The following is a 16,236-nucleotide window of genomic DNA, read 5'->3' on the forward strand; positions in this document are numbered from 1 at the left end:
TTGTAGAGGTTTAGCTTGCTAAAATCTGGCTGTTTTAAAAAGGGCAGTGCTTTTAGAGGTGGAACAGAGTTGAAAGACTTAAAACATATATCAATTTTTAAACTTCTTATCAAAACATTTTATGTTATTTTTATTTTATCATTTTTACATTTACTTACATGTGTATACATTGTTTGGGTCACCTCACCTCCTCCCCTTATCGAAACTTCTGATGGCACACACACACACACGTACAACTTAATGAATTTCACAAACTGAACACACCCATGTAACCAGCACAGAGAATATGTGTACATCAGAAGTCTCCCTGCCTTATGTCCATTTCTATGATTATTACAACTCTCTCCCTTACAAGAAAAACCACTTTCCTGATTCTGCATTCCGTTGATTAGTTTTGCCTGCTTTTGTTTCTTGTATGAATGGAATCCATGTACAGTATGTGCTGTCTTATATGTGGTTTCCTTGACTAACATTATACAACTGAGATTCATTAGTACTGTTGTGTGCAACTGTAGCAGACATAATTTTCTCCAGAGAGACATTGATACATCTTTGCACAACTGTATTAACATTCTTGTTTGAGAAGATCAATAATATGCCATTATGAACAGAAAGAGGATAAAAGTGCACAAAAGAAGGGATAAATCAGGGACATTTTATAATTTATTAATATATTGTATAAATATATAATGTAATTTATTAATTTAAAAGATGGAAGCCCCTTTTTGAAAGATAAGGATTTACCTCCTGGTCTAAGACGTCACCATGCCATGTCTAAGAAAGATTCACCATTCCTGGCAGTGCTTATGGCTACTGAATGACAGGATTCTTGAACCTGAGAAACCGTGGGTACTTGTCTCCTTTCATCCCTCATCACCCTAATTCTTGCACTACCTGACCCTGAATATACTAGGTACAAAACAGACATTTGCTGAATGAGTGAATGAAGAGTACAGCTAACACTTATAATGCTTTCACAATGTCAGCCACTGGACAAAGATCTTTTGTTTACACAGCATAGCAATACTATCAGGTTAACACTGTTATCTCAATCTGCTAGATGGGGAAATCGGTCCATTGGGAATTGCTTGTCTGAAGTCACTCACAAAAACAAGTAAATAAAAATGGAAGCAGGGAAAGAGCTGGTTCCATGGGTGTGTTCCATTCATGAAATTCATTAAATTATACATGCATATGTGTATATCATTGCAAATTTCAATAAAAAGTTTAAAAATTAATACCAATACACATAAAATATCAAGAGAAGAAATTAAAAACAAAAATATTTATAAATAGTTATTGTCAGTATTGAAAGGCTGGTTAAAAACTATGCTAAGAATCAGAAGAGGTCACAGAATTTTCTCAATAATCTTTCCTATTTATGCCTTGTACTGTAAAAGGACAGGTGCATTGCATTTCTTCTTTATTGCATCTTACTTTATTATCATTGCTTGATTGCATTTTTAGTTGTCAATGAGTCAACATTTTCTACAAAGCAAAGTTTACATCAGAACTGAATAGAAAAGCCGACTGCCCAACATGGGGTTATGTTGGCCAACTCCTCCACATCAGTAGAACAGGCCCAATCTTAACATTTGCGGTTCTCACTGTGTGCTGAGAATTCCCCAGCCTGGGCCCTACCCCCACCACACAGTTAATGCCTACTCACATAGTTAACTCCTACATCTCATCTGGTACATATTTTCCCTCAGTAAAGATTGGTTAAATGAAAATACAAATGGTAAATGAGGTTTTTAAACTCAATTTTTATATAAACTTTGCAATGATAATAAAATAAGATGCAATGATAATAAAATAAGATACAATGAAGAGGAAATGTTATGTCCTTATGCAGTACATGACATAAATAGAGAAGATTATTTAGAAGATTCTGTGACTTCTTCTGATTCTTAGCATAGTCTTTAACTGGACTTTATATAGCAGTAATAATTATAAATGTAACATTTTGGTTTTTAAGTTCTTTTTTACATGTATTGGCATTTTACAAAAATCCGTGTAGATTACCATGTTTATCATTTTAAATATAGTATCCTACTGGGTGATCTTCTCTTAATAAATATTGTTTTTGGTTTTTATAGCCAGTGCCCACCTAATGATTCTCTGGAACTATAGTAGCAATTCAAAAGAGGCAGGATGGAGGTTGCATTGGTTGAAGAATGACCTTTTGAGTATTGTTGTGTTGTGGTTATGGTAACTGTCATAATCTGTTGTCCCCTTATTTTATTCTAGGATGTTTTTCTCTGGTGGGCAATATGGCCATTTAGGCAGACCTGAAGAAGTTTTGCTGACATTCAAGATATTCCTTATCATCATTTGTCTTCATGTTGTTTTGGTTACATCACTGAAAGGTAAGGTACCTGCTCTCCTTTTTTTTTGTTTACCTGCTTGTGTACATGTGTTTGTTTTTTGTTATTTAGAATCTTTTTACTATGGTAAAATGTATATAACATAAAATTTACGATTTTGACCATTTTTAAGTATATGGTTCATTGACATTTAGTACAATCACTATTTTGTGTAACTATCACCATTATGCAGAATGTTTTCATCATCCCAACTGGAAACTGTGTACTCATCAAACAACAGCTTCCTATCCTTCCACTCCCACTCCATAACTTCTATTCTTCTTGTCTTTATGAATTTGCCTATTCCAGGCACCTCATATAGGTGGAAACATAAAATATTTCTGCCTCTGTGTCTGACTTACTTCACTTAGCATAATGTGTTCAAGAGCTATTTATGTTGTAACTATATATCAGAATTTCACTCCTTTTAAAAGCTGAATAATATTCCATGTATGTATTACCACATTTTATTTATCTATTCATCATTCATCTGTTGACGGACATTTGGATTATTTCCACCTTTGGCTACTGTGAAAAATGCTGCTATGAACATGGATGTACAAATATTTGTTTGAGTCTCTTCTTTCAATTCTTTAGGGTATATACCTAGGAACTGTCAAATTGTTTTCCACAGTGGCTATACCATTTTAAATTTCTATAAACAAAGCACAAGGGTTCCAGTTTCTCCACATCCTTGACACCGTCTTGCTATTTTTTGTTGTTTTGATCACAGGTATAAAGTGGCATCTCATTATGGTTTTCATTTGCATTTCCTCAGTGATTAGTGATATCAGCATCTTTTCATGAAGTTATTGGTCATTTGTACATCTTCTTTGGAGAACTGTTGAATCAAATCGTTTGCCCATTTTTGAATTGAGTGTTCTTGTTATTGTTGACTTTTAAGAGTTTTATTAAACTATACTGTGGAAATTAATTCCTTATCAGATATGTGATTGCCAAATATTTTCTCTTATTCTGTGGGGCATTTTTTTCACTCTCTTAATAGTGTCCTCTTGTGCATAAAAGCTTCTAATTTTGGCAAGGTCTAATCTTTTTACTTCTGTTGTCTATGCTTTGGTGTCATATCCAAAAGAAAAACATTGCCAAATCTAATGTCAGGAATGTTTTCTTCTAAGAGTCTTATAGTCTTAGTTCTAATTTTTAGGCCTTTGATCCATTTAGAGTTAATTTTTGTGCCTTTGGGTGTCCAGTTTTCCCAGCACCATTTGTTGAAAAGACTGTCCTTTTCCCCTTTGAATGGTCTTGGTGTACCTTTACCCAAAATCATTGGCCAGATATATGAGGATTTATTCTGATGCTTATTTGTTTTTACAAGTATTTACTTGAAGATATTTCCAAGGTGTAGAGAATTAACCCAATGAAGCAGCATGGTATTTTCAGAAAGGGGAATCTTCAGAAGCTTTTGGTCTGACCAGGGTTTGGACTCAGGGTTCACATTTCCAAAGCAGGCACACTACTGCTTGAGCCATACCTCCTTAAAATGAATTCAGATTCTACTTTTTTTTTTTTGAGGCTGGGGCTTGAACTCAGGACTTCATGCTTGCAAAGCAGATGCTCTACTGCTTGAATCACACCTCCAGTCCCAAACAAGGGGAAAAGGTATTTGAAGAAGGCAGTTAAAAGGCCAAAAGTATGAGGGCTGCAATTTCCATGGGTATGACTGCCAGAAGAATACTGTGCTATGCAAATGTAAAGAATACTCATTAGGAATTAGAGTAGGAAATAAACGGTATTTAAGGAAACATTATTGAGAACACACAAGGAAACACCTTTCTTGTTGAGAAGAGGGTAGCAGGACCAAGGAATCTTTGTTGGATAAAACAAAATCTACTGGCAGCAAACAACATAAACAAACAAAACGCACACAAATACCCATACTTGTATGCAAAATAAATGAAAAACTTCCCAACAAGCTAAAACATGAGTGACAATCCTTCACGAACTTGACATGGGGCATGTTGTTATAGAGCCATAGTGCTTTAAAAAAATGATAGAAGCTTAGTGTGCACTGATGGCATTATGTGCCAGGATCCCACCTACTTCATACTTGTGCACTCAATACCCTCAAGGAGATCTATGAAGGAGGACAGGTCTTAGCCTTATCCCCACTTTCCAGATCAGGAAGCTGAGACTCACAGAAATAAGTAACTTGCCCAAGGTTGTTAGGAAGTGGCAGAGTTGAGATTTGAACCCAGGGGTCAGATTTACCTGGGAGGCTTTTTGAAATACAGATCACTGGGGCCTTGCCCCCCAGTATTTGTGGCTTAGTATTTGTGGGGGTGGGACCTGAGAAGTGACTTCTCTAACAAACTCCCTGGGGATGTCATGCAAGTAGTTTAGAGAACACACTTCAAGAACCACTGTTTACACAACTAGTGGAAGGCATAAACAAGGTGAGAATATGCTTCCTGATACGTATCATGGTATAAAAATTCTCTTGTGGCCATATGACATGCATATAAACTATGCTCACACATGTCATCTCTTTGAAGCATTGAAACATCACTGTGGGCTTGGCAGGGTAAAAATAAAGTGTCCCCACTTCACTGATGAGTAAATGTCCTCAAGGGACATTACTTGCTGGGAAGTGGCAAAGCCAGACAAGATGCCAGATCTTCAGTCTCATGTTTCAGTGCTTTTTTTCCACCACAGCGGTAGATGAGACAGGAAAATGGAGCACAAGCAAAACATTTCATGACAATGAAAGCTACTTGTTACAAATAACTCTTTTGAAAAAAATGATATTTAAATACGATGAGGAGTCAGGTAAATAGGAAAGCACATGGCTCAGAAGCAAACCTAAGTAGGGAAAAGCTGAGTAGGTGCTTAGAGTAGTTGCATGTATTTCTTGCTGTAGCTTTTTGGTTATGTTAGTTGATGTTCTGTTACTGAAACAAAATACCTTAAATAATCAACTTAAAAAGAGGAAAGGTTTATTTTTGCTCAGAGTTGCAGAGTTTTTAGTCTATGGTTGATTGGTCCCATTGCTTTTGAGCTTGTGTTGAGGCTGTACATGAAGGCAGGGAATGCACTGTGGTGGAAGCCCATTCAACTCATGGCAGAATGCAAAGAGAAAAAGGAAGAGGAAGGGACTGGGAAGTCCCATATCCTCTTCACAGATACTCCCCAATGAACTAACCTCCTACTAGCTCCTACCTCTTAAAGATTTTCACCACCTTCCAATAGCACCAAGTTGAAGACCAATCCTTTAACACATGGGCCTTTCAGGGTATTTCAGATTCAAACTATAGCACTGATGAGTTGGTTTCAAGCAGTGGTTCTTAACATGTGGCCCCCAGACAAGTAGCATCAGCTTCACCTTGAACTTACTAGAAGTGGAAAATCTAGGGCTAATCTCAGCCCAGCTGAATCAGAATCCTGGGGAGGAGCAGCATTCTGTGTCCCCAGTCGTCCAGGTGATGCTGGTGCATACTCAAGGGCAGAACCACTGGCTTAAAGCATTGGCTAACACATTATTGCTGGCAATGTGCTAGAGCAGAAAGCTGGTGAGACCAGGTATTAGAGTCATATACCCCCTCCCCCATCCAGCCCATGCCTACTGCCTGCTATGGGTATGATCTTGATTTGTCATTTAAGCCATATGAGGCTCTGTCTTATCTTCCCATGAGGGTAGCAATTATAATGCTCAACATATGTTAAAAAAACCAAAACTCAACTCATAAAGAAAGAGGTTTTTCTGAAGTAAGTGTTTTGACATCTTGAAAGGGCTAAATAGGAGTTTCTTGTTGTATCTCAGAACTACCAATAAGTATTATTCATTATTTAATGATCACTTTAATAGCACTCACCATGTGTCAGTTGCTGTTCTAAGCCCTTATAAGAAGCTGACTCATTTAATAAACTCACCCAAGAACCTTTTGAAATTGGCACTGTTAGTAGCTCATTTTACGGAGTAGGAAACAGACACAGGAGATAAGACCTTTCCCTAGGTCGAACAGCTTCAAAAGAGATTGCAGAATTGTGATTGCAACTTAGGCCCTCTGGTTACAAAGTTTATATGCTCTATACTGCACTACCTTTTGGCATTCTTAACCACTCTGTTGTGCTAAACTTTGTTGCTTGGTAGTGCATCTTTATATTAAAAATTAAGATGGAATCCATAATTCTAGGAATCACTGAATGTTGATGTAGATACCCAGGTGGCCAGAGCCACCAGCTCCCTGGAGAGCTTTTGGACTGAGGCCGGTCCTTTTTGGTTCAGGGTATCTTGGGTTTGATCTTTGATGAAGGCAGAAGGGACTGATTGCTACATGACATTGGCTATCAGTTGTGCAGTAATGGGTGCCTGCTGTGTGCTGAGCTGTCTTGGCTTCTGGGAGAACATCCTCTCTGATCCAAGGAATTTTAAACTCCATTTGGAGGAACATGCAGACAATACAAATAAAACTGAGTAGTAGTAAAGTGTGAGTCAATGCTGAAGGACTCTTAATACATGGCCTGTGACCAAATCCAGTTAAATGCTAAGCCCCCTATAGCAGATGCTGTTGATGCCTTCCCCGTACCCCCTTTGCCCACGCTGGAGGTCACCTGTGGACAGTTCCTATGGATGCTGATGGCTATCGTGTGTCTCTGACTGAGAATGATCTGTGCCTATACAATGCTCAGAGCTGTTTTTTGAGGGGTGAGGGTACTGGGGTTTAAACTGAGGACTTCATGCTTGCTAGACACTTGACCCCTTAAACCATACCTCCAAGCCCCTTTTTGCTTTAGTTATTTTTCAGATTGTGTCTTGAGTTTTTGCCCAGGTCCAGCCTCATATATAGATCCTCCTACCTATACCTTCTGAGTGGCTGGGCTTGCAGGTGTGTGTGATCTACCTTGCCAGGCTTATTTGTTTAAATGGGGGTCTCACTAACTTTTTGCCTGGGCTGGCCTTGAACCATGATCCTCCCAATCTCTGCCTCCCTAGTAGCTGTGATTACAGGTGTGAGCCACCACTGCACTGTCTCCCAGAGTTCTCCAGTTGGCTTGAGTGAGCCCCAGTTACCCATAGTAGTTAATGTACCCATTATTAGCTTACTCCCTTCCCTATCTCACTTAAATACTTTTCTTCCTCTGATTCCTGGGGTCAACTCCATTTGGAAACACACTCACCTTCCAAGATTCAGCTACATATGTGTACCTCTGTCTTGACCTCCTCAGAAGAACAAAATATCTCTCCCCAGTGCTTGCATTTTGTCTATCACTACGTGGTGGTACTTGCCACCTCTGATCATGTTCATTGTGAACTTCTTAGGCACATCATTGCATCATCATTGCTGGGTGAGAAGGGACAATGACTGGCTGGTGAGGTGGAGGGCAGACTAATGGAAGGAAAAACAGTGAGCACTCAGAACCAGCTCTGGGTCAGACTACTCTAGAGTTTTATGAACATTATTTTTTTAACTCTCCCCTAAACTCTTCATAGTGAGTTTTTTTTTTCATTTCAGTTTACAAATGGGGAAACTGATTAGCAAAGAAATTAAGTCATTTTCCCAGGGTCACACAGCTAGGAATTTTTGCCATTGGAGTCTGTAGCAGTTCACACTCCAGCAGGCTGCCCAGGGCACTCTCATGAAGTGTCTGAGGGCAGAGTAAACTGAAGCCTGGGGAGAAGGAGGAGAGGGAGCCCAGGGCAAACTGTGGGACAGCAGTTGTTCTCCGGCTCTGGGGGATCTGAACTGCAAACACAGTAGCTTCACCCTGGAAGACAGAGCAATGACTCAGTAGCTCTTGTCAGCATGGAGAGGTAGGCCTGACACTCTTGTTAGGCCACCGGCCAACAGAGAGAATCCTTAGACCTTAACATTTTCAGTTGTCTAACTTGGTGACATTTGAGGGAGTCAGTCTACCAGAAACCCAAGTGGCCTCTGGCAGGTAACTATACTTACCTCCAGCTTCTTGCTCTCCCACGCCGTGCCCATGTCCCCCCTTTTTCTGGTCTTAGAAGGAGGTCTTCTTTTAGGTAAAGCTATTCTGTTTTCCAGAGGGTGAGATGACATAATAGTGGAAGATGGTTATAATTTCATTCCAGCAGAATTCTCTTCCCATTTGGAAACAATTACACATTTGAGCCAGTTTGGTGATCTCATAAGCTATAATCCCCAAACTTACTCTTTCTGTCTCTCTGGGCTGGGTCTAGATCTTTTTGTGCTGCAGGCATTTCCAGTGATAATACCCTTTACAATTCTGCTTCTCTAAGGCCTCACTGTCCACTGTTCTCTTTCCTCTCTCACCTTTTCATGCATTGTCCACCCAAATCTTTGTAATTCCTTGCACAGAACAGGAATTAATGTGGCAGGAGGTTAGGCTTTCTGCTTCTGAAAGGCAGGCACCTGTCCTGTTTAACTTTGTCCTCTCCTATCAAACACAGAGCTTGTTTCCTTTCTGTGTCTCAACCCTCTATTACAAAAATGAGATTATAAATATTTATAATGGCATTGATATGATGTGTAGCCATTTTTGCAACCCCCCCAAATCCTAGTTCCCACACCCAGGCATGAGGTCTCTTTTGTTGGGCCTTGAGTCTCCCTGGCAGGTAGAAGGGTTTATTAGGAGGGATAGAAATTCAAGATAGATTGAGGGGAAAATGAAAGCAGAGGACATTGTACTTCTGTTTCCACTTGAACTCCCAGAAGGACTCATCACAGGGCCTGTACATCAATGCAGGGCAATTGCACAGATGAAGAATGGTAAAGCAGTGCATTGAGGCAGAGAGAAAGCCATAATCAGTGTCTGCTCCAAATCTTTCTCAGTTCTTGTGTGGCAGGGTAGGATTCTAAATGACCCTCATGTTCCTAGTGGGTAGCCATGTTGGGAGCCAAGGGTGCAAAGTTGGCATGGATAACCCAGTTAGGAACAAGATGAAGGATGTGACAAACTCTTTGTGGCGAGAGCTGAAGGGAGCTGAGTCAGCAAGAGACAAACCTCCAGGCCTAGGTGGGTGTGAGAATAGACCATGAGGCCTTCAGCACTGGACACTGGACACTGAGGAACTCTGCATGACAAGGGGGAACCCTGGGCTTAGCACTGGGTCAGCTCACAGATTCAAGCCCCTTCTCCTTGCTGCTAGAAAATCACTAGCACTCCATCCCCAGGCCATATGCCATTTTGAGTACCAGAAGAAAGAGAAGGAAAACTAAGACCATACATTTATTCAAATGACATTGAGGTAACTAGAGACCATTTTACAGCAAAAAAAGACAAAGTCCTCCTCCCTTTTCCTTTTCTCAGTGCTGGGGATAGAACACAGGGCATTGTGCATACTAGGCAAGTTCTCTACCACTGAACTATACCCTCAGATTTAAGGATCACTTTCTTGATCCATTCATCAATAATGGGGCATCTTGGTTGTTTCCATAACTTGGCTATTGTGAATAGCGCCGCAATAAACATGGGTGTGCAGGAGCCTCTGGAGTAATCTGTGTTGTATTTCTTTGGGTATATCCCCAGGAATTTTACTCAGCCGTGAAGAAGAATGAAATCTTATCTTTGCAGGTAAATGGATGGAACTAGAGAACATCATTCTGAGTGAGGTCAGCCAAACTCAGAAGACCAAAAATCGTATGTTCTCCCTCATATGCAGACTTTAGATCTAGGGGAAATGCAACAATGTTGTTGAACTTGGATCACATGATAAGGGGAGAGCACATTTGGGTGATATAGAAATAGGCAGAAAACCCAAAACATGAAAGCATTTGATGTCCCCACTCCAGAGGAACTAATACAGAAACCTTAAAGCAACAGAGGTTATCATGAGAAGGGAATCAGTAACCAGGGTAAAGATCTGTTAGAGATGAATCAACATGGGTCATAACACGTGTACACGAAAGCAATGCTAGGAATATTTCTGTATAACTATCCTCAACTCAGCTAGCAAAAACCCTTTGTCTTCCTTATTAGGCTTGTCTCTTTTCTTCAACAAAATTAGTGATAAAGGCAGAACACAACCTGCCTGGAACTGAGGGAGGAAGGGGGAAGAGGGGGAAAGAGGGGGGCAGGGGGGAGAAATGACCCAAACAGTGTATCCACATGTGAATAAATGAATAAAAAAAAGGATCACTTTCCCTTCTACCTCTGGAATGGAGGCTTCAAAACAAGATGGGGCCATCTTAGACATGAAAGGAAGCTCAGCAATTGTTTTAATTGCTATTGTTTCTATATATCAATTGTGTATATAAACTTTAAAATGCTCTAAAACTAATATGTAGTGGATATTTATGGTGTGTTGGAACACTCCACTAGTAACTGTTGAAAGGAATCCTGAATTCTGCTTCTCCTCCTAGTTTTATCTTTTCAGCTATATAGATGTGTATTCTAACCCTTGTGTGTAAGGGTGCCATCCTTTCTCTCTTCATATCCTCCACAGTGTTTAATATATAGTAAGCATTAAGTGAACTGTGGTCAGTTGATTGGTATTGATTTGTGACCCTAGTCTAAAGCCTAGAGATATTCCAAAGTTAGTCCTTTCACCTTAGCTTACATCACCATGTTACCATCTGAACCCGGCAAGTTCTGACACAACACACACACACCCTCCAACTTTTACATAGACTTCAGTGAGATGGCTGTACCTTACTGGAATTTCCCTTGATGGATGTGTTTTCCCTACTCCATATGATGAAGGAACTCAACTGATTGCCTGTTAGGATTCTTTAACAATCTGACATTCTGTGAGTTCAACCACCCATTAGGGATAGTGTTCAGATTCCTAGTGCATTGTCTTGAGATACTAAGAATTCTTAGGATCTGTCTTGGGCATAATGGCATCCTGAAAATCTTTGGGTGGTATCTGGGCTGTTGACTATCTATGCCAGGTTCTCACACTCAGCTGTTCATTAGAATCACCTTAGGAACAGTAAGAAAGCCTGCTACCTGTATCCCACCCCCAGATGTTCTGATGTCATTGATCTGGGAGTGCAGCTTGGATAATGAGATTCGTCAAAGTGACCCAAGTAATTCTAGCAGGATGGAGAGCCACTCATCTCTACCATCCTATTTGAAGGTTGTTCTACTATTTAAAGCTCCTATTGTGAAATTGGGAACAATTTAAAACTCATATTTTTTCAAACTACATTTTTACTTTGAGGCAGTTTCAAAGGCTTTTAAATTTATAAAAAAGCCAATAGATCTCTTGATTTCAGAATGGATAAAAAATCTCCAGGTTGGCTCTTGATTAGTAAATCTCCAAGTTGCTAGTGCCCTCCTGGCCTGGCTCTTCATTGAAGAGTCTCCGTGTCTCACTGTAAGATCCAATAGCCATAGTTCATCATACTAAGTAACAGTAGAAGCAGTAACACAACTGGATGTTCTTATAGGTCTTCTTGGTTTATAAAGCACATTGGCATACATTATCTCCCTGTGTTCTCTTGAGGTAGATAGAAATGTTTGTATCAATCCTCACTTTGCTGATAGGAAGTAGAAGCCCAAAGTAGTAAAGTAACTATGTAGGTTACACAGAAAGAAGCAGTATCAAGATCCAGAAAGCAACTCTCTGGATTTCTTTCTATACCAGACTGCACAAAGGACTTATTTTGGTCTTGGATAGTTTAAATCACTTCCAAGTTTACACAGCTGGAAAGTGGAGGCGGTGGGATTCTAGAACGTGTGTTCTTAACCACTTCCCCATTGTTTAGTCACTGAGGCAGTTGAAAATGGTTTTTACACAACTTTGCCATGATTCATTCATTCTGGGATGAATTGGTACCCTCAAAGCACTGGGTAAAAATTAAGAGAGGTCTGAGGAATGAAAGCAACAGTTCCACTGATTTAAGCTACTAGGTATTAAGTTAATGTTCCAAGAGAACACACTGGAAACACACCTTGAGAGTGGGTGCATACTTACTTGAAGAAATACGAAGTACATTGGCAAGAGATCTCATGTTAGTAAGATCACAGTGCTATAAAAAAAACTCACCAAGTTAAATTACAAATACTTTTGCAATGATGTTTGTAGCAACTGTGTTTGTCTTTAACATGGGTGTCCTATTTGGCCTCTACCCTTTTCTCTGAATTTCTTTCAGGAATGTACAGAGCATAGGCTAACAGTTACTTTTATGGTACGATAGTATTTAGTACAGTATAGAAGGCTTTTAGTTTAAGGAAGAAAGAAATGAAAATACAAAGTGGGCATTAATCTTTATCAAGTAAATTAAAATTGCTTATAATGATCTGATTAATTAGATGAACAAGAACTGACCGCATATCTGTGTTGTCTTTCAACTACATAGACTTTTTTGCCTTGCTGCTAATATAAAATACAATTTGTCATTATACAGATTTGGATTCACAGTAACATCTAACAAATTCTGGATTTGAGGGCATAAGAGGAGAGCGTGAGTTTGAATTACTGAGGAATTTTCATTTTCAAAGTGAAAATTTAAAGCTCTCAAGCGAGTTGTGTAGTATCACCAGAATGTAATTCCGTTTGAGGCCCTGGACTTTATTTTAGTCCTCACTATAACTCTAATGCTTGGCACATAATAGGCCTTCAAAAATTGGAATACACAAGAAAAACTTTAGGCAAATCACTTCATGTTTTAGAAACTTGAATTAAACAAACACTGTCTTAACAGACATTTTTACCAATTAAGCATTAAAGAATAGATAAGAATATTTTATATTTAGAAGAGAAATCATGTACATGCAAATCATGGAAGAAACTATCATAATTTTTAAATGCCCTATACAAATTACTGATACCACATTATTTACACAAAGAGAAAATAAAAAGTTTGTTATATAAAGTTGCAAGGATACAGAGTTATACAGTTTGAATTAATAATAATTGCAACTTATTGTTGGTACTATGATAAAATGCTTTATAAATGTAATTTCATTCAAAGTAATTAACTCCATTTTACAGATAAGGAAATGCAAGCAGAGAAATGTTAGAATCTTACTTGAAATAGAGCCAGAATCTGAACCCAAGTCAGTCTTCCTGGTGAGCCCAGCCTCTTAACCACATTTAAAGCTTGGTTATCAAGTATATTCATTCCTCCATTGGAAAGAAATGAACATAGATATTGTATTCATATAGAGAAGATCATCAAGTCACAGTTACAGATTATTAAAAGTGAGGAATTCCGGATCAGATTTTCAAAGCACATGGAAAGACACAGATTATATAAGGAAAAATCATTAGAACAGGAGTGACCAACATACAAGGGCCTGAGGACCTGTTAAGGGTCTTCTACCTATAACTGCCATGGGAAAGGTTAAGAGTTAATGTGGCCTCAAAACTGAAGCAACTCAAAAATGCAGCTTTTGCAACTAAGTAGGATTTCCATGCAGCAGGAATATATATAATTTCAGCCTCTCTTAGTGGTTTTTACCAGTACATAGTTGTTTACAGAACTGGCTCATCACATGGGAGTCCCACTCTTGAGGGTCCTGGAAGAACCATGATCTGGATATTTGCTGAGAGCAAAGCTGGGAGGATGAGTCACAAAGAAAGGGGGATTCATATTCAACCTCAAAGTGGCAAGGACTCCTCCTCTAGTTCCTATTGATTCCCTGACTTTTGACCTTGTCAAGATCATGACAAAGAATAAGAGAGAAAATGGTGGCTGGGGAGAGTGATTTTAGCCTTACTCTTGTTGCATCATTAGTTTACTGAGTATTAGTTAATTAATGGTACTCATTAAGTCTGATGTGGCAGACAGTAGCTGGTGTAGCTTTAAAGCTTTTTTTCTTCCTCAATATACAGGCTAGACCACACTTCACATGTCCCCTTGTAATTAATAGTGGCCTTGTGAATGAGTTCCCTCATTCCCTTGTGAATGGGCAGAAGTAATGTATGCCACTACCAGGCCTAGCCATTAAAAATCTACCACCTGGTTTCCCACACTCTCTTTCCCTGTTTTCCTGCTGGATGTTGCTGTCCAGAACAAAAATCTTCAAAAATGAGGATTCATGTTAAAGAAATCAATGCCTCTGTCAACCTGGTTCCCTGAATGACACCCTCTCCCTACTTCCCCTTCCCTCAGTCTTCTATTCTAGGGTGCTGGTTGGACTTTATACCTGGAAAACAAACTCCTATTTTTTAAAGCCCCTGAGACTTTAGAGTTTATTAATTGCAGCAGTTTGAATTATGTTAACCAATGTATCTGACTCTGTCCTTCTGGCCAGGGTTGTTGTACACATTTTTCTGCCATTGGAAAGTGGGTTGAAATAGGTATCCTTTCCTTCTTGAGATCATAGAAGGAAAGTTCATATAATCTAAGGAAACTGAGGAAGTCCATTATGGTCAGTACCGAGATGCTCATTGTTGAAACTGGAGAGTCATTTGAGGATCCACTGCTAATAGATTAAGTCTTTATTTTTCTAATCCAACTTGGGGATGAATGTTTTGGAAGTAAAGACTCATCAATATTACCACGGTTTCAGCTTTAGGACAACTGCCTCACATTTGAAACCTTAACATCTACCAGAGTATCAAACAGCAGAGAAGAAAATTAAAACTTCAGAAACACCCAGGCATGACCTTGTGTGATGTAGATAGTTTATTTGTAAGGCGATCCCAGAAATCAAGAGCAAGGGAGCAGAGAAAAGGAATTAGTGAAAGCAAAAGAGTCTATAGCGGTTATATTATTGAGGTCACCACTGTAAGCAACGGGGCTCACAATTGCGACATTTTAAATGTTTTTGATAGGTGTTTGAGTGGACATTTTAAAACACATTTGTAAGATCTGTTAAGTGATCTTTTTGCTGTGATTGGTAGTTATAACCACCCCCCTTCATACTTCAGATTCTGCGTAATAGTTATCCAAGAAGTGTTCACAAGTCTTCATGGACTCTGCATAGGACATTTTGCCTCATTATTCTCAGATCCATTATTCATCCTTTCCCTTCTCTGCTTTGTATCACAGAGACCCAATTCCTTGCCATCTTTTCCATGTCCCTTGCCAATTATATTCCAGCTAGGTTTGGCTAATGGGCAGCAGTGGCAGGAGATTGGAGTGCAGGAGGAAAGGAAAGTTGGGGTTTTTCTCCCCATCTCTGACTGACATCTCTAATAGTGGCTGTCCCTCCTCTATGATGTCCATTCTCACTGGACAGCCCCCCTCCATGGCCTCAGCTCCTGCTCTGTGGTTCTGTTCCCTGGGATCTAGTAACTTCACGTCTCTCCTTCCTCCAGCCATAGAAGTAGCAGGAACTTTCTGCTGTTGCTGACCTCTGGATTGCTTTGGTCCTCCACCTTTGTACTATGTCCCTCAGTTAAATTCCTGATCTTGAACTACATGTCATGGGCTCCTATCTTGATCTCTAACTGATAGAAATTTCTTAAATTTTTTTTGCAGTGCTAAGGATCAAACTCAGGGCCTTGTGTATGCTAACCAAGTGCTCTACTGTGATAAAGACTTCTTAATGATTTCATCAGATACATGACACTGGACTGAATTCCTGGAGGATAATGAATAAAGCATCAGACTTGCTACTTTTGGCATCTAGTTGGGGAAACATGACATTACAGTGTGCTATGGTTTGAATGCCCCCTCCAAAACTCATGTTGAAATTTAATTGCCATTGTGATGGTATTAAGAAGTGGAACCTTTAAGAAGTGATTAGGTCGTGGGGGCTCCACCCTCATGAATGTATTAATAACATTCTCATGGGACTGAGTTAGTTATCACTCTCTCTGTTTGTGAAGTCACTTGCCTTTCCACCATGCTATGACACAGCAGGAAGGTCTATACCAGACATAGCCTCTTTATTTTGTACTTCCCAGCCTACAGAACCATGAGCCAAATTGACCTCTATCATTTTTAATTTACCAAACTCTGATAATCTGTTATAGCAACATAAAATAGACTAAGACACAGTGGAAATGTTAAATAACATATATCCG

General features: G+C 39.4%; 1 protein-coding gene across 5 annotated transcripts in view; it reads left to right on the top strand.

Annotated features, from left to right (window-relative positions):
• Window positions 1-16,236, top strand: part of Adgrg2 (adhesion G protein-coupled receptor G2) — a 105,374-nt gene that overhangs the window by 38,358 nt on the left and 50,780 nt on the right. For all 5 annotated transcript variants that reach the window (XM_020183281.2, XM_074062509.1, XM_074062508.1 and 2 more), the window contains exon 3: window positions 2,251-2,369. In XM_020183281.2, the coding sequence (XP_020038870.2) occupies window positions 2,252-2,369 (118 nt within the window). In that variant the 5' untranslated portion in view covers window position 2,251. The remainder of the gene's footprint in view (window positions 1-2,250; window positions 2,370-16,236) is intronic.

The sequence above is a fragment of the Castor canadensis genome, chromosome X, assembly GCF_047511655.1.
Source record: "Castor canadensis chromosome X, mCasCan1.hap1v2, whole genome shotgun sequence".
NCBI lineage: Eukaryota > Metazoa > Chordata > Mammalia > Rodentia > Castoridae > Castor > Castor canadensis.